At 43.2% G+C, this 26,843-nt stretch overlaps 1 protein-coding gene across 7 annotated transcripts; it reads right to left on the bottom strand.

The window, feature by feature from the left end:
- Positions 1-3,030: 3,030 nt before the first annotated feature.
- On the bottom strand, positions 3,031-25,188 carry LOC306936472 (interleukin enhancer-binding factor 3 homolog). Of its 7 annotated transcripts, none has more exons than XM_079519971.1 (18): positions 25,039-25,188; positions 23,376-23,472; positions 21,253-21,485; positions 20,202-20,376; positions 19,260-19,407; positions 17,356-17,447; positions 15,995-16,090; positions 15,738-15,849; positions 15,453-15,583; positions 15,153-15,264; positions 14,255-14,368; positions 12,702-12,907; positions 11,668-11,847; positions 11,126-11,407; positions 10,498-10,630; positions 10,317-10,364; positions 7,932-8,366; positions 3,031-3,944 (listed from the first exon to the last, which is right to left on the bottom strand). In XM_079519971.1, exons 2-18 carry the CDS (start codon positions 23,376-23,378, stop codon positions 3,808-3,810), a joined length of 2,637 nt encoding a protein of 878 aa, XP_079376097.1. In that variant the 5' UTR covers positions 23,379-23,472; positions 25,039-25,188; the 3' UTR covers positions 3,031-3,807. The 7 variants fall into 7 exon arrangements, with proteins under 7 accessions (XP_079376097.1, XP_079376098.1, XP_079376099.1 ...); XM_079519972.1 differs by having other exon boundaries at positions 10,317-10,366; positions 10,503-10,630; XM_079519973.1 differs by having other exon boundaries at positions 11,126-11,395.
- Between the last annotated feature and the right edge of the window lie 1,655 nt (positions 25,189-26,843).

Raw genomic sequence — 26,843 nt, 5'->3', positions numbered from 1 at the left:
AGGGTTTAATCCACGGTTTGTTGACGGGCTCGACTCAATTTCGACCTGTGCAGGGATAGCTTTCTGCGGAACCTCAGCGTAGCAGCGTAGATATTGAGGTTCCAAACAGAGCTAAGGCCAATTGTACATGAGTTAGGCCTATAACTCTGTTTAATACGCCTGTAAAAATGTAAAGGAAGTTGGAACATACTATTGCACAAGTAGCTAGCCACACAGTAAAATCTGGAGTGTCCATTTAAGTCGTTTGAGAAGAGAGTTTCTACTAGCTCAATGACTCCATCTGGTGGACAAACAGTGGTGGAAGAAATAGTGTAAAAGTATAGCAATACCACAATATAGAAATAGTAATGAAATGAAATGAAATGATTACTATATTTACCCAGGGTATCTGGGCTAAGCTCAAGAACTTGTTTCCAACCAGGCCCTGCTCATAGAACATTTCATCATAGTGGTTCAATGCCTTGTTCAAGGGCACTTCAGCGGTGGTAATTTTAACGTGTCGGACCGCTGATTCGAACTGGCGACCTTCCGGTATCAAGACCGCTCTGCAATCCGTTCGGCCACCGCTGCCACAGTACAAGGTCCCTGCAATCTTTCTCAAGTCAAAGTGCAATCGTATTAGCATCAAGTACAGTAGAAAAACAAAGTAGGCCTACTTGTTATTAAAATGATACATGTCATTGGGCTATAATTATTGATCATGCAGGAAGGACGTGTATCGGTGCATAATGATAAGAACACAACCTTACCTTTTCCCATGTTTGTGTTACACTATACGTAAAAATGGCCATTCATTATCAATGGCATTTCATGTTTTTGTTTATTTCACACAAAGTTTGTGTTTACTACTGTGGCATATTTCAGGGAACCAGGCCATCACACACACACACACACACACACACACACACACACACACAGGCCATACAGTACAGCACATATACACAGACTCATAGGGTCACATGCACGCACACGCACGGCACCCACACATTCCCAGCCACACACTGATAGCATAGTTAAGCACAGACACATAATTTGAAGGGAATCATCTTTCACTGACCATATACAAGTTACCCCCCCGCATACCTCACGCATGTTTCACACGCACGTCACAAGCACACAAAGACCACTATAGACTTTCCCTAATATGTACAATTCTGGGCCAACGCAGACTGTTGATTGGAAGGTATCTTGTTTGAACGCACACACCACTGGGGTACATACACACATTAAGGGTACGTGCACATACATTTACAATGTATTGCCCCAGTATAAAGTGACAGACAAAGGAAAGAACCGCACCCTTTTCCCCGATCCTTTCTCCTGTAACACCCTGACCCTGTTATCCTCTTGCACTTTCCCTATTCCTCCATTTATTCAATTCTACAACAAATGTACCTATGTTAAGCTTCAATCAGGTTTATTTTAATCAGATTGTAAGAAAAGTGTCCATGTAAACACAGCTATTGTGGGATGTGTGAGAAAGCAAGGTTTGTCCAAACACAACCCAATGTCAATGTGAAACAAACACGTTTCAATCATAACAATAAAAGGTTCAACTCATTGGACAGCAGAAACTTTTGTAATATACTCAATATTTTCTCCTTGCTCCATGCAGAATTCTATCGAAGCTTGAGAGTATGATCAGTAAAAGATGAGCCCGATACTCTATGTCAGCGATTCCCAACCTATGGGGCCAGGGCCCACTGGTTGTCTGTGAAGATATTGCAAACCAGCCCCAAAACCATTGGCAAAACAGAAAGATTGTATTGTATAAATATATTTTATTTGAATAATAATTAATAACAATCTGGAATAATGAAACATTTATATAATAAACTCTGGGCTCTATGTCCTAACAACTGTAATTGACATTTTCTGATTCTTCTTCAAGAAAAGTTAAGATTTATTTGTATTATTCCCACTGCCTTCCAAAGTTTGCGGACCCTGCAGGTAGGCTAGATAACCTGGTGGAGATTTGTGCACACTGTTCTAGTTAAGGCAGAACAGCAGTAACCTGACTCCGCCAGATGGGGCAGCAGCAGGAGGGGGGAACCCAGTGTACTCTCTGCTGCCCCATCTGGCGGAGTCAGGTTAGAACAGCAGGGCCTAGATGGAGAAATCCCATGAAGCTGCCTTTCAAAACAGTGGTTCACAATATTAGGGCCAGGGGCGTCCTTAAAGGGATAGTTCAGATTTTTAACTTAAGCTGTATGAAATACTTGCCATTAATATAGTGGTTGCACCTGTATTAATTGATTGCCCGAGTCCCGTGGTGGGAGTTCTGCTCTGGTTTTGGTCAATATTAAGTAATTCCGGTCATTCTGTGGGGTGCGCTGGGGCCACGCAGTAAAAGTAAAATTAATTCACAAAACGTAATTTGTATTGACCTATTTCTAAAATATCATAACTTTCGTTCAACTTCAAAAAACAGTTCTGTGTGATAGAGGGGTCAAAATGAACAAAGGTTGCACTAATATTTAGAAATAGGTCAACAATACAAATTACGTTGTGGATTAATTTACTTTTAATGCGTGGCCCCCTGTGCCCCCCACAAAATGACCGGAACTACTTAATATTTCACCAAAACCAGAGCAGAACTCCCAGGGCAATCAATTACTACAGTTGCAACCACTATATTAATGGCAAGTATTTCATACAGCTTAAGTTAAAAAATCTGAACTATCCCTTTAAGGGGGTGGGTGACCAAATGGAGGCTTGTAACTTTAAATGGTTGGAGAACCACTGCTTTGAGTCCATAGGATATAGAAACTCATCGTACCCTTAGAGTATACTAAGATCGTACCACTGCAGGCATGTCCTTACCAATGATTTCCTGTTGATTGGACTTCAGGAAGGGCAATGAAAACATGATATGGTATAACTGGAGTGACACCAGACATATGGCAAATGGTATTATGTAGGCCTAGGCCCTAGACCTTACCAGCTATTAAATCAACACTCAAAGAGCTTCTTTTCACCACAAATTGTTCTCATGTTTGCGGAACATACTCTTTAAAAATGCCACCAGTCTCGTTCTTTAAAATAAAAATCCTTTAATTGATACAAACACACTTTCTTATACAATGTTTAACAGAAAATATCCGACCCAACCCAGAAGCTACATTGAGAAGAAAATGTGGACCTGACATCACAACATGTCTTTCCAGTAATCTCCAAAAGGACTTTTAAAAATAACCAACATCACGCAAAGAAAAATATTACAAAAGAAGTCAAAATTACAAGCAAGAGAGAAAATAAAACAATCAGTGAGCAAAACTAGTTCTCAGGCTTATTGTACTTTTTTTTTTTAACAGAAAGAAATACAACATTCCTCAGTAGTCAAATGAGGGGGAAAAGTCAGCCACAGCTATACACCTGTCCTTCAATAAAGAAACTATAATATGAAACAATGGTTTGCAGCATCACCCTTCTTATGTGGTGATGAGGACAGTGATTGGTTTGATATATTAAAAAAAACATTATTATTTCTTCTTTACACTAGACTAGATTCAACACCGAGCAGACCACTGGAACAGACCACATTATTCAGTCACAATTCAGCTCTGACATCTAAAAAAAAAGAAAAGGGACAAAAAAGGAAAATGTCCAATTTGTGCCCACACCAGTGACAATTAGCCAATCCAAGAAGCACATGAGAAGCGTGGAGTGTAAACTAGCCATGGGTCAGTTTGTTTATTTCGGGGAGGGTTGGAGACCGGGGATGTGGAAGGGCAGTTGATGCTGCTGATGGTGGTGGTGGTATGACGGGATGCTAGGCTGCACAAACAGGATGGGGTTGGACACCGTCTATCTGTACTGGTAGTTCATGCTGGGGTCTCCTCTGCCGTAGCCCACTGGGTTGTGGTACGGGGCTTGGTTGGTTCCAAAGGCCTGGTTGTTGTTGCTGCCTCCCTGTGTGTTGTAATTTGTCTGGGTGTTGTAACCTACGAGCAAATCAGAGCGTTGAGATGACACATTTTCCATAAAACGGTTTTAATGCAACAGTGATTATAAATGTTTTTAACCCATTAACCCATTTTGACCTGAGATCAGATTCTAAAAATGTCTTCTACATCCTGAGTTCTGAAAAAGCTATGTTTCTATGTCAGTCGATTTTTCAAAAATAGCAGACCTACAAGCTCGTAGCACGCCATTTGGTGGCGCACTATGAGCTTGTAGATCTGCTATTTTTCAATAGCTAAAGCATAACATAATGCCAACACCAAAAGGGGTTCCCGCCCAAAATGGGTTAAGACCAGAAAAGCATCCGTCATTTTAGATTTTAATCACTTTATCCATTATTTTATGCTTTGGCTATTCAAATTTGTGCAAATCTTTGAACATAATGTTTTAAAGCCAACATTTTAAGTCAAATCTTTGCTTCTAGAGGTCCACGGAAATAATAATATTTTAAGATGGGGGTCGGTGGCCAAATAAAGGTGCTTGACATGAAAGTTTGAGAAGCAGTTTGAGAACCTACTGGGCCTTAGGTCTCAATGGGTTTGATATGCATGACCGTAAATCCTCATTGTTTAACAGATTCACCACCGATTCAAGTGTTACAGGGAAGGGTCGATTTGGTCCAAGGACCCCTGGGGATCCCCAGACCAAGTTTGAGAACCAGTGATGTAAAAGGACACAAGAGGGAACACCACAATATTATTAAAACGTTCACTCACAAATATAAACAGTTAATCAAACTAATAGATAATCACTAGTAAGTCTGATCTCTCTTTAGAAGCGTTAATATTGTAATGCATGATTAAGTCAGAAATTAGAACACAACATCGCTGTTATGATCACCACCATGCCGTAGATTCAGAGAAAATAGGGTGTTTTGTCGGGCCGTCAACAAAGGTTAATTAAATAAGGTTAGGAAGCGCAGACCATACGGTGGACTCCATGTTGCTCCCTGGAAGGAAAGAAACATGCGCAGAGAGCCAAGAGACCAAGGAACCAAGACCCAAGGACTGTCTAAAGAGGACGGGACGCGAAGACCGTACGGGCGACGCCATGTTGCTCCATGGAAGGAAATAAACATGCGCAGTTGAGACCAAGGAAGCTGAACGCAGAAGTGTTGGCTGCATAAAGCCAATTGCACATGTTTCTTTCCTTCCATGGAGCACCATGGCGTCGCCCGTACGACGCCATGTTGTCTTCGCGTCTCGTCCTCTTTAGACAGTCCTTGCCAAGACCAAGGAAGCTCTGAGAAGGAAGGTAAGTGGTCACGTGACTGGGCTGCGCCATGACACTTTCATGGACTTTCATGGGAGCCAAACTCACACCGGAATAAGGCTGAACGATTAATCGTTTTCAAACCAAAATTGCGATTTGAAACCACACGATTAGCAAATCGCAAAGGCTGCGTTTTTTTTTATCATAATATTCAACCCGGAGCACGTCTGATCCAGTATTTACAACAAGGCTGTACTGTGCGCTCTATTCTAACCAATCAGAAGTGTCCCTGCAGTGCATGTGACTGCAGTGCATGTGTAGATGTGTACACGCTCCCCCAGTGCCCAAAACAAAGTAATCATTTACGTCTACTCTGTGTTCAGTGCGTTGATGCTAATGCTAGAAGTCAGCACCAGCTGAGGAGCAGATGCAAGCATAGCGTCTGCGGAGCCCGAATAAACTTTCTTAAGTCCGCACAATTTAATCCCAAAGAGATCAGGCACTTCGGGGATATGGCATTATTTTGGTTTTGACGTTACAGACGTCCAACAAGAGAGTTTTGTGCAAGACCTGTCATGGTGCAGCGACAGTAAAAACATCCCACGGCAACACCACAACTTCGCATGGCACGGCGCTGTCCTGTCTGTCCCCTGTTTATTTTAATGCTACATTGTCGTCGTCGTCCCCGATTCTGGTGAACCGGTCTCCATTGTGGTGCATGTACATTTGTAATGATTTGTCTGAGCGAGGTCCGCGAAATTGTACCGAGATCAGAGTAGAGCAGTCATTGAAAAAGAGCTTACACCAGGACCCGTGGTGGGTAAATAGCCGGCCAACAAGCTAATACACATTAAAGTTAAAGTTATGAGCTTGTCTTAAACCTCAGACAAAATTATCTCTAATAATTGATAGCCTATGCAATGCATATGCTTTTATTTGGTTAAAAAAATCCCACCCGTGTGAAGTGAGGGGCGCTCTTATCATCATCATGACGTAAAATAGACACTAGGCCTATGTCTTTGCTCAGACACTGACATAATGGGAATTTAATGTTTGTGTAGGACGTTTGTGACCATACACTAAAGGCTGGATATTGGAGGGGCTATAGTGCCCCTCAAAAACAAATAAATCAATTGAACATTACATAATATCTAAATGTGAATATTAAATGAGAATCACAATATTGTGCTCTGATGATTAGATAACTGTAGCCTAATAGCAATTGCACTTAAATAGAAAGTCTGGAAATTACATTACATTTATGGTCTGTATCCAGAGAGCTGTTTACAATTTTTTCTAACATTACAATTTTAACACATTCTTATTGTAGTTAATTAAACACAGGTCAATTTGGTTAGCCTACATTATTTTGAGCTGTCTCACATCATGTGAATCCTGACATCACTGCCTGGTAAAGTAAATGAATGGTATGCCATTTGGTAATGTTTCATTACTTTTTAAAGGGACACAGTGAATACTAAATTGAAGCTTTACTTTTTAAATGGTGCAACCACTTCATTACGGAGCTTTGTGTGTCTGTGGGTGGGTGGGTGGCTGGCTGGCTGGGTCTGTCTGAGCACGAAAATAGCATTTGGTTGGTTTTCACACAAGTGTCACTGTTGCGCAGCCTAACACACACACATACTAACTGTATAGGCCCTATATGATGATTTCGGGTGTGACATTACAGTACAGTGACTGTACAGTACAGTACAGGGACCCCCACACGTTAACTCTGTAATTTTTCGACCGTTTCGGACACAGGGCGGCTCGCCTGAACCGGGCCGGCACCCTGGGCGTGTTCCTGTGGGTCTGGAAGTTTCGGGGACCCCCCCGGGGACGCCCACACGGAGTTGCACCACTTACTTCACATGGGTGTGATTTAAAAAAAAATATATCGCGAGTCAAATCGTAATCGCAATATTGGTCAGAAAAATCGCAATTAGATTTTTTCTCAAAATCGTTCAGCCTTACACCGGAAGTGCAATGAATACATGGTAGTGAATGGAGCCGGCTGGACCAGCTCATAAACATTATTTATGAACAATTGAGACCTTTTGTAATGTAATCACTTCTGGAAAACAGAAGACGTATCACAGGTTGTTTTCTAATCACTTACTTTTCGATGTGCACAGAATATCATTTTATCTGAGGATCTAAACAGCAGCAGGTATGGAAACGGTGGGAAGTTTCGCGATACTTAGTGCGATCAGAAAGGTACTTTGTGCTCTTTAGATACCATACCTCTATAAAAATTAGTGTACACATCGAATAACAACACAGGAGAAAATAATGTGTTACATGTCTTCTGTTATTTTCCAGAAGTGATTACTTTACAAAAGGTCTCAATTGTTCATAAATAATGTTTGTTCATGAACTGGTCACTGAGCTCTCATTGACTCCAGTGCATTCTGCCAAACTTTCGGGTAGTTTGGCTCCCATGAAAGTGTCATGGCGCAGCCCAGTCACGTGACCACTTCCCTTCCTTGGTTGAGAACAGGAAGTTGTACATGCCCAAATTTGTGCATGTACAACTTCCTGGTCTCAATTGAAGTGATGGGTGTGCGCACACGTGACACAGGTCGGGAGGGTCCGAGCACGGCGTTGCCTAGCAGCTTCCAAAATATGGATTGTTTTATATCGATAAAAAATACCTCAAGACGTGCCCACGTGCACCCCGCGGTTTAATTTGATAAGTCGTGTGTGGACGTCCTGGGCATCAGAACTGTTAATACTAGTGTCATGCTAGCTCTCACCATCATAGCTGTAGTCTGCGCTGCTCCCAGTGCCACCAGTCACCTGGGTAGGGTAGGCAGTGCTGTAGGAATAACCCCCTCCGCCCTGACTGGCATTCTGGTTGAAGTTCTTCTTGCCCTGCCCGAAGCCCTGGCTGTACTGGTTGTATGAGCCTTGGCCTGAGGTAGCACCAGCCTGGTAGCCCCCTGTGGTGCCTCCGCTCACCCCAGGAGGGCCAGGGAACGATGTGGTCTTCCCACCTCCTTGGAGCATGGGGGTCTTCTTGGCTGGGGTTTTGGAGACGGCAGATGTGGTGGAGGAGAAGGTGCTGTCATTCTGGTAGTATGAGCCGTAGGAGCTCTGCGTTGCGGCGGGCGCAGAGTTGGCCTGCGGGCCTCCTGACTGGGCGTTAGAACCACCGCCTCCTCCGTTCGTGCCGCCATTGTTGTAATAATCTGATAGTTGGGTGAAAATGATATGCAAAAGGCTTAGAGAAGCCACGCAGCCAGACATGAACACAGCTTATTGCACTGACCAGTATGCACAACAACCTAGTCACAAGACACTCAACATTACATTAAAAACGTTATTTACACACTCATTGACCAGTTCTGAGTCTATATTAGGCAGTAGGCATCCTCCTTTTCCACCTCCAAACCCAATGTATTCGCCATACATAGCCGACCTACAAGCTCATAACACGTAGTGACACACCGAGTTTGTAGATCGCCTATTTTCACCGAAATGTGTTAAATGACTACATAGTTCCACAATATTGAATGGGGACATCACATTTATTTTATTAAAAAAAAAGAAAAGCAACAAAATATAAAAACAGCTTCACAGCCATACTAGAGGTTCTCAAATTTCAGCCAGTCTTTTGTGCAAACTGTGCCAACACAGCCTCAGTCAACCTATGCATTGTACCGTCACAGTCAGGAGATGCTGTGACTCGCCAGCATATAACACTCTCACCAAAATAGGAATATCATGTATTCAAATTCATCATGCATTCAGTAGCAATGACTGTTAGCAGTGCTGTTGACAAAAAACTGCAATGTGACATTCTCAAACGGGGAAACAAACTAACAAAATAAAAAAAGACATAATTCAACAATTATTGAAATTGATTGGTACAAAGGCATCAACACAATCAAATTAGAACCATTCACAGAATATTAAGTAAGTATGAAGAGAGCCCAGTAGAAAGTAGCAGTATCCAATAGGCAGTATGTTATACAACCCCCAAAAGGCAATTCATCCTTTTCGTCCAGGTGATTTAAAAAAAAAGAAAATACACCAAACCCAAATACCAAACCCCGTTATGGTCCAACACTTAAGATAATTTCTATTATAAACCAAGGCTGTAGTTTGGGCCGATCCGGGTTGTCCGATAACGTCCACAGTGAGAGAATGGAAGGCGACTACAGCTACATGCTCTCTGGGGCATGAAGTCTCTCCGAGGTGTAGGGGCAAGACATGATGTGGGTTTTGGCAAGACATGGCAGAAGGGCTTGATGCGACTGGATTCCCAGCGTGTGAACTTGTGGTGGAGAGTTCCCGATGCCGCTGGGAAGACTAGTGAGCCGTTTTTTTGTGTTTCGTTTTCCTCTCTACAAGCTTTGTTTGGATTTTCTTTTTCTCTCTTTTTTTTGTCTTTTAAAAGATTTGGGAGGGGGAGGGAATCTATGTCGCAAACTCGTGGTAGCCATAGCAGTCTGAGACAAAGTCACCTAAAGAGTGAGACAGGGCAGAGAAGGGAAAAATTAAATTAGATTTAGTTTATTTGATCTGCCATTAAAAAAGGCGGCAGTTGTAAATTATTCCTTTGGTCAGATTATTCAAGCTTTTTTTTCTCCTTTTCATTAATTTGTTGGGTTGTTTAGATTTCTCTGCTCCTGTCACGCTCATGCTGGTCAGTCCTCAGAATAGGCTGCTAGGAGGGAAAGTGTGTGTATGCGTGTAGGGGGTTCTCTGATAAGAGAGAGGGGGATGTCAAAAGAACACATTCCTGTGGCTTAAAGCAGAGAAATGTAAAAATCACTCAAAAGCGAACAACCCAATACACATCACATTGTTTCTAAACGTTGCCAATTGTGATCCTGCGTCTTGAGCAGTCAGACTATACTAAAACAAAATTAGTATAGTGTTTTATTTTTCTTGTAGTCCACTATCTTCCGAAGCCACATTTATACTGAGCTGCACGCTGGTGCTGTGCACCGAAAATTGCTCATCTACAAGCTCACAACTCATCTCAGCATGGTTTGAGTTTGTGGATTCGTTATTTTTGGTGAGAGAAACAGCGTGCAACAAAGTACATCAAGCCAATAAGATTCTTACTGCAACGCAGAAAGAAGTGAGTACTTCCAAACATTGGAGAAATATTTAAATAACCCAATACTTACTGTATCCAGAGTTGGCATTGTTCCCGTAACCGTAGGTCCCGAAGCCACCTAATTGGATCACACATAATTAATGTAGTAATTAGACAAACGCGTGACTCTAAATTCCAGTGCTGCACAAGCACAATTCTTTTTATCGAGGTAAAAGTAAGTGATAAGAGATTTGTCTTTTTGGTTTCATTACCTCCTCCTCCATAGCCTCCACCGTTATTGAAGCCCCGGCCCCGACCTCGGCCTCCTCTTCCTCTCCCTCGACCCCGGTGGTTGGCCGAGTCGCCGCCCATTGGGCCTCCCATCATGCCAAAGCCTGGGACATGCTAAAAAGAGAAAGAATATTTTTCAACATGGCATGTATGTAGACTCAGAATTTGCAGAAAATATCTGATCTATAAGGTGTGTTAAAATGGTCATAATGAGCGAAGCATCATTTTGTTCAACTAAGAACAAGATGTAACGTTTCGGCTGTGTTCGGTTAGCATTAAAAAAAAACTATAGGTTACAAACGTAAACCCGGTTCTTTAATAATACGAACGAGGTGACTCGCTTTGGGAGAGAACGCCTTCTGGCGTGATCACAGGAGCATTATATGATAAGCTCCCAGATAATTTTATTGGCTCTCAAGTTGAGCACATTCCTGAGGTAGCAGATTTGTAAAATTTCTGTCTGTGATGGCCTCCTTGCTTGTGTTTACATGCAACTTTTGATATTGCCCCCAGATTTTGTATTTCCACAGAAAGCTGTGGAATCATGCACAAAAACATGCATCCATATACTGGCAGTAGCATAATTAGGATCAGTGCTTGTTGGCCTACCATGGGTGGTCCTTTCTTCTTCTTAGAGGCCTCTGTTACAGAGCCCTCTGGGAACAACCTCTCCAGAGCGGCCAGGGCAGCGTAGGCCTTGGCCACCTTCTTGTTGGAGCCGGTGCCCTGGAACTTCATCCCATCGATCTCCACCTCCATCACAAAGCGCTTGTCATGGCTGCCGCCCGTCTCCGAGATGAGCTCGTACTTGAGGCCGCGCCGCTTCTCGTTCAGCTCCATCACCGGATTCTTGCCGTGCTTCGTCAGAATTGGTCCCTGCTGGCGAGCGCTCTGCATGAACGTTATTCATGATGATATACAGGAAATGTACTGTACTTTCAACTAATTAAATCTAAATCGGAATGTATTGACTGTGTAGATACTGTAAGGGGAATTTGTTTTTGTTTTTTCAGTCTCAGCCCTGCACATGCAGTCACATTTAGGTTTACGACCAAGCAATGTAATGCTATGTTGTATATTGTATTACCTATCCACTTTGTGCCTTGTGCCACATTACATGTTGTATTGTAATGGTATGGTATGTGTTGTACCTCTGCAGCACCATCAGTGCTCTCTGTAGTGGCTTGGCCTGTGGTGGCAGTGTCGGGTTCTTGTTTGACAACAAGCTTTGGTACGTCGACAGTGGGAGTAACTGCTGTTGGCTCCTCCGCTTTGACAGGCTCAGCGGTCTTGAGCTCCACCCCTGTGGGAAGACCCATGTCCTGAAGGACCTGAAGGGTGTCCATGCAGACAATTAGCAGGTTAGGGTGAGGAGAAAGGTACACAGTCAGCACCACAGCACACTCTAAAGGCAGATCCCAATACTCAAAGGTTCTGACTCCACCAGCATGGAATTATACAGTGCATTCGTAAGGGGCAGAAATGTCTCCTGTCCACCCCTTTGTTGCTGAACTAGTTGTACATTCATTAGCCCAGTCGGGTTATATCTTAAATTTAATTACAATCTCAGGGGCAACTCCGCCTGGACTTTTATAAAATACCATGCTTGTTTTCAACCCAGATTTACTTAAACGTCCTTTTAGAACCCTGTGGTATGGAAACACTCGCATTTTAGTAGCCGATCTACAAGCTCACAGTAGGTTTGTAGATACTGCCGTAAAATTAATTACAAATCAGCCTTAAAGGAGAATTCCATGCTAGAAGGCTTTCTTACCTTTATTTGTAGTTGTTACGTCCCCACCAAAGAGGTCCAGGTGTTATTTTGTACAAAACCTCCTTATTGGCTATTTCCCCTACCATAAGCCCTAAATGAATTGCATTGGAATTGAATGGGGCTCTGGGGTGTTGTGCTAATTTGCGTATTTCCATCACTCAAAATTATTATTTTTTTGTATATATCCTCTCTTCATAATGTAAATAATATCCCAAGCGGCACACTTTAATACTTATTTCGATGGAAATAAGCGAATTAGCACAACACCCCATTCAATTCAATCTAATTCATTGAGGGTTTATGGTAGGGGAAATAGCCAATAAGGAGTTTTTGCACAAAAAAACACCTGGACCTCTTTGTAAGAAAGCCTTCTAGCATGGAATTCTTCTTTAAAGCAGTCTTGGTGCTCACCTTGACAGCTACGTGGAGCTTGGCAGTGCGTTTGGATGGGCCGTTGGCTTCGAATGCCTTGCCGTCCACCTCTACGGCCATGGTGAAGACCGGGACATGGACGGGCCCTGTCTGAGAGACAAGCTTGTACTGGAGGCCTGGCTTCAGCTGGTTCAGCCTCATCAGGGCGTTCATGGCCTGGGGAGGCTCAGATTTCTCCTCTGGGGCTGGGGAGGGAGAGACAAAAGGTGAAATGAAAGTTTGAACAAAACGTTTGTTTACGCAAAAGAGCCATCACAGATTCTTACAGAATCCTCAAACCACTTTTAACACTCTGAAGTGGGAAGTAGACGTTTTAAAGTAAATACAATACTTCCCGGTTCCTAGTTGGCACGAATGAAAGGTAAGTTATACACCAATGACTTCATGATAAGCCCCCACAACATATTAGGCAAGACAGCCAGCAGTGATTCTCAGTCTTTCATTTCAAGGGCCCCCAGTTTGACATGCCACAGACCTCTGGAAACCCAGTCGACAGTACTGTAAAATCCTCCGAGTTTGTTGAACTCAGTGAGTACTATAGATCAAAATGTGCAACATTTTCTGGGTGTTACTTTCTATAAATAAATTGATTAATACATTTTCGACTATGGGAAAAAAACTTTAAAAAATATCGTGTACACGTCAGTGAAATTAACCACTAGGAACATGCCTAGAGGGTACAAATTGACCCAGTGTTTAAACGGATGCATTTGTACTCCTGGTGGTTCCCAGACCCAACGTTGCGAAGCCGTGTATTACAGTATGTCCTTGATACGATTAAATCAAATAACTTGCTGTCTGGCTCTTTGTGTCTTCTTATGAGCTCTGCACAGTTGCCTGCTGGCTGAGTGAAGTTGCTATAGATTCATACAGATCTACATTACAACCAATGGATTCACACAAACAGTTACTTAAAGTAGCACTTATTTACACTGGTACTATCCGCATAAAATACAGTTCCATTTATCAAGGTTTTTGCAATGCACTAATTATTACTATACAGCATGTGGTGTTTGAGGGTTAGGGCCTACATTCTAAAGTAATAGGAACACAGCAAAACCTTTAGTGGTCCATTTACACTTTGAGAATAACAAGTAAGCAGCATACCTACCATACCTATCAAAGATAGTTGAAGAATTTCAAGTGTAGAGGCAATGATAGGAAATACCAGCGAGCGTAGAGGGAGACTGAACTGAAACCTGGTTAGTGTGGGTTTTCAGACTAGGGCGGAAGGTGGAGAGTGACTCTGCAGTGTCCTCACTGGAGGAGGGAGGGCTTTCTATTGCCAGTCTAGGTCACTGGTTGTCAACGGTCCTTGAGGGCGTTCTACAGGGTCCCCGGATAAATGGCCCATAGTTAGGGGCTAAATGGCTGATAGTTAGGAACCAAATGGACCCTTACAGTTCTGTAACTGTCAAAGAGTTAAAATTTTACAGTATAGATTGGTGAAGATTTTAAAAATATATACTATGAGGTCTGTGGCCTAATCTGCATAATGAAACCGAGAGTCCTTCAAAATGAAAAACACTTACACTTCTTCTGCAGCTTTTTCTTCTTCTTGTTTGGACTCTTGTCATCCATTCCATCCTCTTCCTCAATTGGTCTCTTCATTGGTGGAGCGTAGGTCGTACTGGGCGGGATTTGCACTGAAAAGACAACAACCAGACATATTTTTTAAAACGCTTCCGTTTATTACATAGCAGTCTGTAGTTTATGCAACGCCAATAAAACCACACAAAGAGTAAAAATCAAAGAACTACACTGTCTAGACGGTGCTCAGTAAACAGAATGAAAACAGAAGAGCCAAAGTTGTCAAAATGAAACAAGGTTACAAAAACGAAAAGTAAAACAAAAAAGGAAGACCAAACAAAACAAGTGACAAGCCAATAAGCTTATCATTCTGTCAAGGCTGAGCGAAGGTAGAACCACTCATTTTATTTTGACTCTACCTTCTATCTTGGGTTGTGACACATTCTCTCCCACGTTTTCACTCTACTATACCATATGTATGGATATATGCATGCATGTATGCATGCATGTATGCAAGTATGCATGTACGTACGAACACACACCATATGTACAGAAACAAACCTCCAGCACACAAGCTGGTCACATAATACCATGTTGGAGGACAGAAATTGCACTATTTAATACTGAATACTATACTATGAAATTGCATTGTATTGAATACTATACTATAGATGGTCATTTGGACACAATTTCTTAAAGGGACATTTCACCACTGGAAGAAACTGCAGTCACTCAATGTGAACACATGCACCCTATGGCCCAAAAAATTATGTAGTCTGTGTGTTTGACTGGATGACCATAATGCTTTGGTGGACTGCTCCACCTTGTGGATAGGAGAGGTTGCCCCTCTACACCTTGCGATCATACTTCCTAGCCATATGGTGTTGGGTTTGTTTCTACCTGTGTAATCGATAATGGTCTCGCTCCGGGGCTTCCTGGGCATCTTGGAGGGGAGTGGATCCATTCCCAGCACTTTGTGAAGCTGTCCGAATGCAGACAGCCGTAAGGCATGCTGAGGACACAAGAGACAAGACGCAGTCAATTTCACATGCAATGCGCTGTTGAAGAACAAGGCGCACACCTCATGCCTGATTTATACAGGACATCATTTTGCGAACGAGAAATAGCATTTTTCAGTGCATGACACTGGACCTCAATTAAATAAATCTGTCTTCACTCTTCAGCCAGACCACAGCTCACCTGTGCGCTCTGTGTAATGTCTTCTCTTTGCTGGCGATCCAAATGGCCGATGGCATCCGTCAGGTCCTTCTCACACGGATCACAGATTCCAGAACCATCTGGAGGTAAAGGAGTCATTTGTAGGCTGCCTTCTTTAGGGCGCCAATAAATGTGTTACTATGTGCTACTATATATTTTTAAAACGTTTCACCTATAATGACATTCCCAAAATAGGGATACTGGTGGAGTATCAATACTCTTTCATAGTCAATTAAATGAATTAGTTTGATTAACCTAGCTGCCTACCTGCCATGAGGACCCCAGAAGCTAGACATTCTAGAACCCTCCGCAGGGCTTCTCCTGCGCCCATTGGTCGGTTCCCTGTGCCGATAGCTTTCTCACACAGCAACTCCAGCGGCTGCAAGGTAGGAAGGAAGAGAAAGATCTCATGATGCTGTGGAACAGGATAGTACCGATGGCAACAACAACACACCACCCTGGCCTGTTTCGCCTGCAAAAACCTGCAAGAATTTACTTGCGAGGATGTCAAAGGCGAGACTCACCCAGCCGCGGAGAGGAGCCCATGTGGGGACACGGGCGCACAGGTCCCTCAAGATACGGATGACGATGACGCAGGAGCGCAGACCGTTGGCCCTGGCCTGTGGACACAAGCAGGTATTGGGGGGAGGGAGGGAGGACGACAGAGGGGCCTTAGTCTTAATAGGACGACGTCAGGAAGGAAAAGCAGACGAGCATAACGATACACATTCAAACTGACAAAAGTAAAACAAAAAAAAAACCAAAGCCACACGGACTACAAGGATTTAACTTTTGTCATTATGGCAGAAATCAACAAGGGCTCTGTAATAGCACACATTAGAGAAGGTCTGTATGTGAACTGTACAAAGACATTTATGGCTGTTAAAAGTAGAGAGCTGGATTGATGAAAGTAAGTTATTGTGGGCATGGCAGATTTGGTATGTGTGGGTAAACTGTACTAATGAATTTAGTTGAGGAATGAGGCTGTATAGCATATTATGAACAAAACCTACTCACTACTACAAGTGATGGCAGTGATACTTCAGTGGGTCATTTTTTGGGGAGAAAATCAGTAGGACAATACGTGCGACTCTCAAATATAGGAAACGAGGTGCAATATTCCTGTTCCAATTGCGGCACAAAGAAAACCAAGACATATCCACAGAGCATGGGAATAATCGAGGCCACAAACTCTACAAGAACAAGCGGCAGGTGATGGACAGCTGACCAGAAAATCTGATTTATACTCGTCATAGGACGTGCTGAGCCAAAAATAGCTGATCTACAAGCAACTATTTTTGGTGCACGTCGAGTCGTGCGACAGAATAAATCAAGCATAAAAGTGGAAAAGGCCAAAGATGACACAGTAGTGTGAATAGTTATCCACAGCCTTTTCTAGCAAATTAAACAACTAATAATCATCCTCTTTGATGGTAAAGCAGGTGCTCTACAAGTAGCTTGTATCCAATACGAAATAATATAACAAGACTAACTCACACCATATTATAGAAATATTGCACCTGGATATATAGATCACTCAAGCAACTTGTATGCTTTGTTAATTTCAATTCAGCAGTGGTTAATGTAAATGATTGCCTGGGAGATTGTTGAAGCATGGGGACTAAAGGCAGCAATGGACTATTGGTACTACAATAGAACCTGGTTAAGTCAGCAAAGCAACAAAAATGTAATGACAAAGGTTTCCTCAGAAACTCTCGTATGTATCATTAAGTGTTACACTTAGAAAAAAAGAGAAAAAAACAACAACGGCCCAATAAAAGACAAAAACAGCATACATGGAAAAAAAGAAGTTTAAAAAACCAACTCAAAACTACTTTTGTGTTTTGTTTGTTTTCTTAGAGACAAATAAAGACAAGATGCAAACCTGGAACCACTTGGCGTGGCGGAGAGATGCCAAGGCAGTTAGGCATTTCTGCCTGTCCAGAACATCCGGAGGATCGTTGACTGAAAGCGTTTCTATTGGCGGGTGGAATAAGAAGACAAGGTACAGTTTGACCAAGGGGGGTTCTGTCAGACCGGCCAGGGGGGAACACAGGCAGCCTTCCCAAACCACAGGCAGGAATAGGGGGGAGAGGAGGGGGACCCCTACCGTCGGAGAACAAACCAAACATCTTGCAACCTCCCCCCACTGTTAATATGGCTTTTTAGAATGGTCCCTCAACTAAAAAAAGACTACTTGGGAGTAACAAGTTACACTATGTGATGTGGATTTGTGTGTGGTACCTGGAAAACAATGTATGTATGGGGGTGATAAGCAAACTGTCAGAAAGGGAGGTTGCATCTCCATGTTAACTCAATAATGTAAGCCTCAGTTCCAGTGGTTAAAGTTCTGAGGTGCATTTTTTTTTTTTTTTTTTTTTTTAAACGGGAGGCAGAACCCCTCCCCTCCGCCCCTGTACTGGGTACACTGCACTTAGCCCCTTCCGAGACAGAGAGCGTCCAGTTGGTCAAAGGTCCAGCGTCCCTAAAAATTGACAAACTAGAAGGCTTGACAGAGAGAGAATCAGAATTGGAACCACAGGCAGCAGTTATCAGATGCACAAAAAAAATCGGATATTCAAACAGGTCCACACTGCAGCAAAACTGATGGCTTTTAATAGAAGACCCAAAAGCTTGGGGTATGGCTGCTGGCATGGGGTTACAGATGAATTCAAGGGGTTGACACCTGGTCAACTGATTACCACATGAACCTTAGCATCCTTATTCTGGGCATGTCATAATAGGTGAACTATCTGTGACCATAGCTGAGCCACAAGCTCACAAAGCACCACACTGCGATGCGTTGTGAGCTTGTAGATCAGCTAATTTTAGTGAAAAGATGTTTGTGTAGAGGGAAAAAGAGTGGGCCATGGATAGACCCCTGGGGGACAGTCAACAAAGTATATAAGGTATAAAAATGGTTAACAATTTAAGCGCCATTATACTTAGTCATGTGATGAATCGCAAAAATAGCCAATGTGCAAGCTCAAGTCTGCCATTTTTGCAGTTTTTCCCCAACTATGATGACATGCCCAAAATAGGGACACCAGGATGAAAGTGCTTAACCCCATCTTCTTGTTGTAGTAAAGCGACCATTATCTCGAGCACTGAATGTTTTCAGAGCCCATCTCCAAAAGAGCAGCCGGTTTCAAGTGTTTACAGTACCTTAAGCTCCTCTAGCCCAGTGAACAATTAGGGTAGGTATTTGACTGTGACTGGGCGAACATGACATTCAGCCATGCAGAGTCAAAGGGGTCCCTGAGCACCATCTCTAACCCTTCGCCCCTTCCCTACTGAGGAATGCCAGACACTGTGCAGCCATTGGTTGGGTCTAGCGACCAAAGACGTTCTCATCACTCCTTTTGTTTTTGCCAGTCATTTTTGCTGCAATGCAAACCGTTCATCATCAAGATAAAAACACATGCAAACAAAGTGGTCTCTGGTTTTTTTGTGTTAAATTCTCAGTAAGCCTTCATATAGTCGGTTCTTTGACCATAAAAAGGGGGAGAGAAAGCCATGTCCGACGGTCATTGTGGTCAGTTAAGACTAGCTGTCCTATACTGTATATTGGGCCATCAAAAAATGTACAATCACATTACATGGAACTATGACAAATGTCTAAAGAGCTATAAACATAGCACAGGTTCATTATATGACAGCTGGCTCGTATCCCCTAGCTCCATTGACAGCCCAATAAACAATATCTCTCTAGGCTGCCTGCTTGGCTTCTCTGCTCAGCATGGGCTCCGCTGCATGGGGAAGACGTGGAGCCCTTGCGTGGCATCTTACCTCCTGCGGCCGCCTTCTCCACATCCTCGCGGACCAGCGGCGACGTCATGTGAATAGTGAGGGTGAGTGGAGGCTCCTTCGTGGTCTTGATGACAATCGTGGCTTCGCGGACGTGCTGGGTCACCACGTATGTGTCCTCCGAAATAGTCTATGACAGAGGAAGGAGAAAATTAAGGCTTATCGTGTGATTTGTGTTGTGCAGATCAGTTGGGGACTAATGGTGTTTTTCCATTGCATAGAACCGGCACATCTTTTTTTCCCTCTCCATTGTACATTTCATCGAACAGCGTGGCTCTCTAACCATCCATGAGGCTTGGACGGTTTGTGTGTCTGGAGCTAATCTCACAAACCACTGACTGGACCAGTGAAACTACCAAATTATTGACTTCTGGGCATGCTCACTTAAGCCACCAATGATCTAGAATGCTGTAGCACCCTCCCTCCCCATTCAACAGCATAGTTTCTACACGCACACTACAAACTGCTGATGCACACCTATAAGGCAATTAAAACGCCCATACCGCTCATTGTTTTCCTGGTATCCAAGTTTCCTCTAGGCACTACGTTGCACTCAATCTATGACTTAGTTACCTTGTTTTTGAGTGGTGTAAACCACTCCTACAACTGGCTTTGTTAGTTTACGTGTCTGTTCGTACCAAAACATGAGCATGGTTGCTATGGTCACCCAGTTCACACGGGTGTGATTTCATTACGTCAGACATTACGTCAGACCACAGTTGATCAGTCTATATAAGACCTTACACCACTCAGTTCACACGGGTGTGATTTTTTTTAACTAGGGCTCTCCTTCAACTCAACACATTACACTGTAGTGTAGACTGGGCTCCCAGAGACAGACATTTTATCAAATGAGGACCTGTGGCCTAATCTATATCAAACTGGGTGCCCTTTGAGAAAAATAAATATGCAACCTCCTCTCACCTGGAGCTGCACTGCCAGGTTTTCTGACACTTTCTTCAGCAGGGTGATGGTGGGCTTGTCCTTACAGAGCAACACCAGCTCCAGATCTAAATCTCCCTTCAACAGAAGGCCCTTGGCCACTAGGCCCACCCTCATCACGCCACGCAGAGAGCGGGTTGCCAGCTCCTTGGGGTCACTGAGAGAAGACACCAGAGGAAGGGAAGGAGAGATTAGTTAGAACACATTTGAGTGGTGCAACCACTCCCTTACGGAGCTATGTGTGTGGGTGCCTGGCTGGGTGGGTATGAGCACGAAGATAGCATGGTTGTTTTTCACCACCTGTGCGCAACCCAACAAACATATTAACTGTATATATGATGATTTTGGGTGTGCCAGTACAGTACAGTAGAGGGTACCACACGGTAACTGTCATTTCTCCGGCAAGCCGTTTCGGGGCGGCTTGCCGGAATTGGTCCGGCCCCCTGGGCGCGTTCCTGGGGGTCTGGAACTTCCGGGGACCCCCACACGGAGTTGCACCACTCACTTCACACGGAGTTCAATATTTAAATATAAATGAATAAGCAGGCAAAATGTGTTAACAAAAAACAATCCACTGCAGAGTAGGGCTGGGCAACATGAAGGATTATATTATAATCTAATAATTGAATGTCATCAGGGCCTGAATGCCAGGAATTGCACACAAATGTATTGATTCCTGAAAATGCAGCACTTATATGCAGGATATTACTGCACACATTTACAAACATACAGCAATGTTACTAATATAATATGAATGCTGGAGAACTGGCTTGTACAGTATACAGTCTATTATGTGCTCTCTCTCCAGTGCGTCCGCCGTCTGCCACTCTCCACAGGGAACGAGCACCGCTCCACTAGCTATGCTTATTTATACTTGGGTGTATGTCATGGTGTTGCGCACCAAAATAGCCGATCAATAAGCTTGTATATGGGCCATTTCTGTGACACCGAAATCATTACCAAACTATAAACCAGGATTCACGTGACGGTTATGTTTAGTTTGTCTACTGTCTGACATTCCATGTTCCTTCACCTCTCTTTCTCAGTCTCTGTGGCATCCGGTTCCGTCTTGATGGTAACAGTAGTACCCTTCTCCTGTTCATCCAACCAGTCGGACACAGCCTTGAGGGCGCGCTCTGTGTGAGACACCATGTTCTGGACACTCTCCAGCTCCTCCTGTGTGGGGTAGATGGCCTGGTGTTTGGCCATGACGTGACGATCGTCATTCATGAAGATGCGAATGCCGCGGTGCCGCATTGGAGGAGGCTGTGAACAGAAAAGAGGACAGCTCTTCAGTAAGAAGATTTATTTAACATGCATTGTTGCTGTCGGGCAGAAACCTTCCATCTCCATACTTCAACTGCTTATGTTTTTCCGTAAATGGTAAATTTATATTTTTATTAGCAGAATCACTCCCCGTTTCCTGTCAGACTTCTACTGGGGGAAAAAAACTATCCAGCTAGGAGAGGGTGTTGGGAGCGCCCCCTCAGACAGAAGAGACCCCATGGGAATACAAAAGGAGGAATGCAACACCTTTCTTCGCATAATGTGCCCTGGGATTTAAATCTAGTCCCTAAATAGAAGTGTGAATGACTGTATTTTACATTCAAATGGGGTTTCCTCAGAATGACTGAATTAACATTTAATTCACACCATTAGCTTACTTTTCTAAAAATGTGAAGGTCTGTACCATGGTCACAATTAAGTCACATCTGTGTTGCTAGTATCTTTTAATATCAGTTTTGTTAGGTTTAACAAAAACACCAATGGCGCTTAATGCTGACATAAGGCATGCATGTTGCCGAAACGTATTTACAGTCAGCAGGGCACTGAAGTGGAAGCAGTGGCATGTGTTTCTACAGTCTAGAGCAGCTTGTACTGAGTGACAACATACTGGCACAGGATGCCACAAGCCTTAAATTCCTCCTATATGGTTAGATTGATCATGTCATGGGACCCATACCGACAAAAGCTGAACAATTTTGGAGAGTCCTTGACGACCACTATTTTGTCAGAAAGTACAAAATGTTAGAATTAACGTTCTAATTCAGGGGTCTTCAAAAATGTCAGGCCAATGACCCCTTAAGTGCTTTACAGAGTCGAACGTAATCGACGCAGGAAGCGCTAAGCAACAGAGGGTGAGAGAAATCTCCCCTTGCGTCAGCTTAGGAACGAACCCCAATCCAACGCAGCCCAAGAAGGTCCTCGACACAAGTCTCCTAATCCTATGCTTCCATTTGTTGACAATTTGGCCGTTTAGAGACGCGACCAACAAACCGTGTTTTCCGTTCTTTTGACAATTAATGGTAGACTGCATCGTTTAATCTGCCCCGTGTGAACGCAATGATTAATTGTCTTGATTACATCACTAGCAAAAGACGCAAAACTGGGTCAATTAAAATAGAACAAACAAGTTTCAAGCTTGCAACGCGTCACGGTATGAGCTTGTAGATTGGACAGCACAGGCAGTGGTATATACTTAAATTATGATGATGATAGTGTAAAACTCACTGTATACATTTATAACTACAGCTCAACTCATAACAAAAATAAAGTGGCCATGTGTCAGTACCTACAGTGTGTACAAACTAATCTGTCATAGCTGCCATCTAGTGGACGAATAGTTGATTGCACATTATAGACCTACGCAAGATGCAAGCCTACAATAGGACTATGTAAGGACTAAATAACATTGCGTTTGTTGTGTGCGTTTTGACTCACCCCTCCACACGGCAAAACAGACTCTGTCGAGGCCTTCAGCTGAGAGAGAAAGATGAAGCAGGGACCCCCCCCACTACATATTGTATAAAATTGTGTTGGAGATTACTTTTTCATAGATAGTTTCATAGACTTGTTTGACAACAATATCCTCAGTGTTGGATTCATGTTGAAGTGCATTTTCAGACATTTAACCATGTAAAAGGTCAATTACCTCAACCTTTGGCTCCCTACATGGTCTGCTCTTTTTTGCCTCTAAACCAAACCTCTTAGCTGAAAACATCTACAAGCTTGTAGATCTGCTATTTCTGACCCCCGTTGAATACTCCTGTTCTAATTGATTTGATCGACATGCCCAAATTAGGGGCGCAAGGTTTAAAGTTGTTACAAAAGTATTGGCATGTATCCATGGGTTGATGTCTGGTCATACTAAATTACCATAGTTGGTCAGCAGAGAGTAGACTCCTCTTCAGTCCAGTCAGTGAATGGCAGTGCTAAAGGTCTTCACAGCAGCAGAGGACAGTAACTTTGGCCCCTTTTGGAGAAAAGACACAAGACGAGATTAAGTAATTTAAAATTATATGTTTCAGTTTTGTGGAGAGCCTGACCTATATGGTTCAACAGGAATGCTAGAGATGGAAAGGGTTCTGCTTATGGCTATGATGAACAGGGAGAAACCACATGAACCCTAGCAACCTCCATATTATGGGGGCAAACATTGACCAAAACCTACACTCACTAAACGCTGCGTAGTGCAGATTATAAATTCTGATTTCTAGGTGGCATTCTCTACCCACTCAGACTCCGTTACGGCCAACCCAAATATATGTACGAATATGTGGCCTACACAGCAAGAGATTTATGATACAAATACTGTAACCAAATTAACACCTTTACAGATTAGTTTTCTGTTTAGGTTAAATTAAGTGCCGTCACTGGCAGAAATGTGAATGATTGTGGGGTGCAGTATTTACTAGTCTAAACTAAGTATGCACCCCCGATTGGGCTAAATGAGTTGCCAGGCACCCAGCCTAAATAATCGTGGGACGTCACTTGCAGGGCAGCGGTTACATTCAAAACACCCACGTTTAAGCAGTTATACAACCCAAAATGAAGACAAGAATTTGGTGTTAAAAAAGGCCAGTTCGTTTTAATGGTCTGTTCTGTTACCCTCTGTTAGCAGTATGTCTGTAAACAAGGCTAGGCTAGGCTAGGGAATGAATGACATGAAAACAAAACACATGTTAGCAAGTCTTAGAATGAAAGAGCTGAAATTATAAATCTAAGCAGTGATCCGTTCCAGGTAGAACCTGTTGAATCATGCATTCCAACATCATCTTCGCCTTACGTATGCAGGTTAATTTATCCACCTGAGTGGACAAAGGGAACCAAATGGATCCACGTTCCATTTGTTACTCTGATTTAAATGTACTACGGTACTAGAGATGAAGACTGGCTGAGGCCACTGGTTACCTAACCTCTTCCTTTGTCTTACACAATCAAATCCTCACGTGTTGTATTTCATCCATCTGTTAACTCTGCGAGTGCATCAAATGGAACAACACAAAATGGACGAGTTAAATGTAAGACAGGCCACTGATAACCACACCAGCCTCGCCAGGAGGAGAGAATCGGTCCAGACGAGACGCCATTTTAATTCTAACCCGCTATGTGTGGCTGCTGCCTGGTGGGGCTTTTTAGTCCCCACCCCCCAAATTATCCTCTCCGTGCTAACTTTAGCCTCATAGCAGTCTTGCGAACACACCACCACCCGGTTAAATGTCTGTGTTTACCAACACTGACCTCAGACAAACAACCCCAAATACACACGCGCAAAATAGGGATTAAAACAGCGAGTTTCACAATGGTCTAGGTTGGAGGAAAGCAGCCATTATCTTCTCTCCATTAACTAGCATTAGCCTTAGCTAGGTTTTGGTTCAATGAACAAAGACTAGTTGCTGCGGGACCGTTTTGCCCGATATGCCGCTACATTAAGAAGGCCTTTTAATACTATATTTTACCGTTCTTCTCGGCCACTCACTGGGTAAAGTCGTCACAATCTGATAATAATGCATGATATTATATAGATGTTAGCACGTACCGTCAACGTCTTGCTAAATGGACGTCTGCTTCAATGCTTGAATGTCTGCCTGCCGCCGCACGTTTTGCTATTGCTAATTTGCTGCTGCTGCCTGCCTCCTCTCCGTTGTACAAGACGAAAAGAAACGCCCACGACCCGCAAATGCTTGACCGTCATTGGCTGGCAAAGGTGAATGGCATCAAAATGTGTCCAATCATAGGTTAGAGTGTTCCCTCAGTAGGGACTGAGGGGCTAAGGTTAGAGAGGAATACTCTGAAGAAGAGGAAGTAACCTCGCGTCACCAGGCTTTTTTCACACACACAAAAATTGAAAAATAAATAAATAATAATAATTTATATTTTGGGCGACATCGTCGACATTGTTCTCAAGCTGTCAAAACGCACTAACCCTAACCTCACAAAAACGACTTTATTTTCCAAAAAAGTAGTCCGCAGTTGTTGGAAAAATCACACCCGTGTGAAGTGAGGGGCGCTCTTATCATCATATCATATGTCATGTACATGTATCATCTCATTCTGGCCACTATTACCATTTGAGTCCTCACTTTTGTCTTCAATGTTTGTGTTAACACACTTTTGTCTTGTTTTCAGTGCACGGATTGACCCTCAAAGCTGGACATAGGACATAGCTGGACATAGTAGCAGTAGAATTAGAACTCGTGAGGTCCATCTAGACTCAGTCTAGATGTTCGACTTTCTAGTCTAGATTCTAGACCACTGGACTAGCGATGTGGCTGCCAAAATTGGGTTCTGTGGTTGTATTAGTGTGGGAAAGCCCCGCCCGCGTGGTCGCTCATTCCCGATGTAAAACAAGCACTCCTTCCTTTTTGATTGATTGATTGAAATATGTATTAACAGTTTGCAGAATTACAGTACATTTCAAGCACAAACTCAATACAAAGGCTGTTAACTGTGAGTGGACGACCCAATTAAGCATTACACTTGTTTACAAGAGGGTCCACCATCATCAAAACATTTAGAGACGTACAAATAGACACTTCTATATAGACAAAGAACAAAACAGGAATTCATCAAAATGGAGGTAAAAAGGGAAAAGAAACATATACAGTGAGGGAAAAGGGGGGGGGGATTCAGATTTTACGGGGGCCAGTTTCGAATTGCAGCCATCCGTAGGTTCCCTTTGAGAGCGGTTTTGAAGGAGTCAAGGGATTTGCATGTCTTAATGACTGTTGGTAGGGCGTTCAACATTTTGGTGATATAGGAGCGAAAATAATTTAGTCCCTTGTTTGTACCGAATCTGGGTTGTACATGGTTCGTTGCACTCCCTCTGGTGTTGTGGGTGTAGACTTCGTTAACGTTAAGGAAGTATCTAGACAGGTACATGGGTATCTTGGTGGTGTATCGAATCTTGTGGACCAGACCCATTGCAAGATGCTGTACTCTGTCGTCGACCCTAAGCCATTCCAGCCTGTCAAAGTGGGCAGGGATGAGGTGGGTTCGGGGGGTGAGGCCAAGTAGGAGCCTGACCAGTTTGTTTTGGGAAGTCTGGAGCCTAGATTTAAGGGCCTTTGAGGTGCTGTGGTACCAGGAGGTGCATGCATAGTCAAAGAAACCTTGTACGAGGGCTCCTGTTAAGGTCTTCAAGGTGTTTTTGTTGACCAGTGAGGAGATCCTGTAAAGGAATCTTGTTCTTTGGTTGACTTTTTTGATTACGTTGGTGGCCATTTTATCACCGGAAAGATTAGCCTCCAGGATGGAACCTATAGGTAGGTAATTTCATCTTTACGTGTGATAACATTGTCACCCACTCTAACCAAGAAGCCATTTGCCTTGCTGAGATTACTA

The sequence above is a fragment of the Electrona antarctica genome, assembly GCF_951216825.1.
Source record: "Electrona antarctica genome assembly, chromosome: 14".
Classification (NCBI taxonomy): domain Eukaryota; kingdom Metazoa; phylum Chordata; class Actinopteri; order Myctophiformes; family Myctophidae; genus Electrona; species Electrona antarctica.
This window is presented reverse-complemented; position numbering and strand designations above follow the sequence as displayed.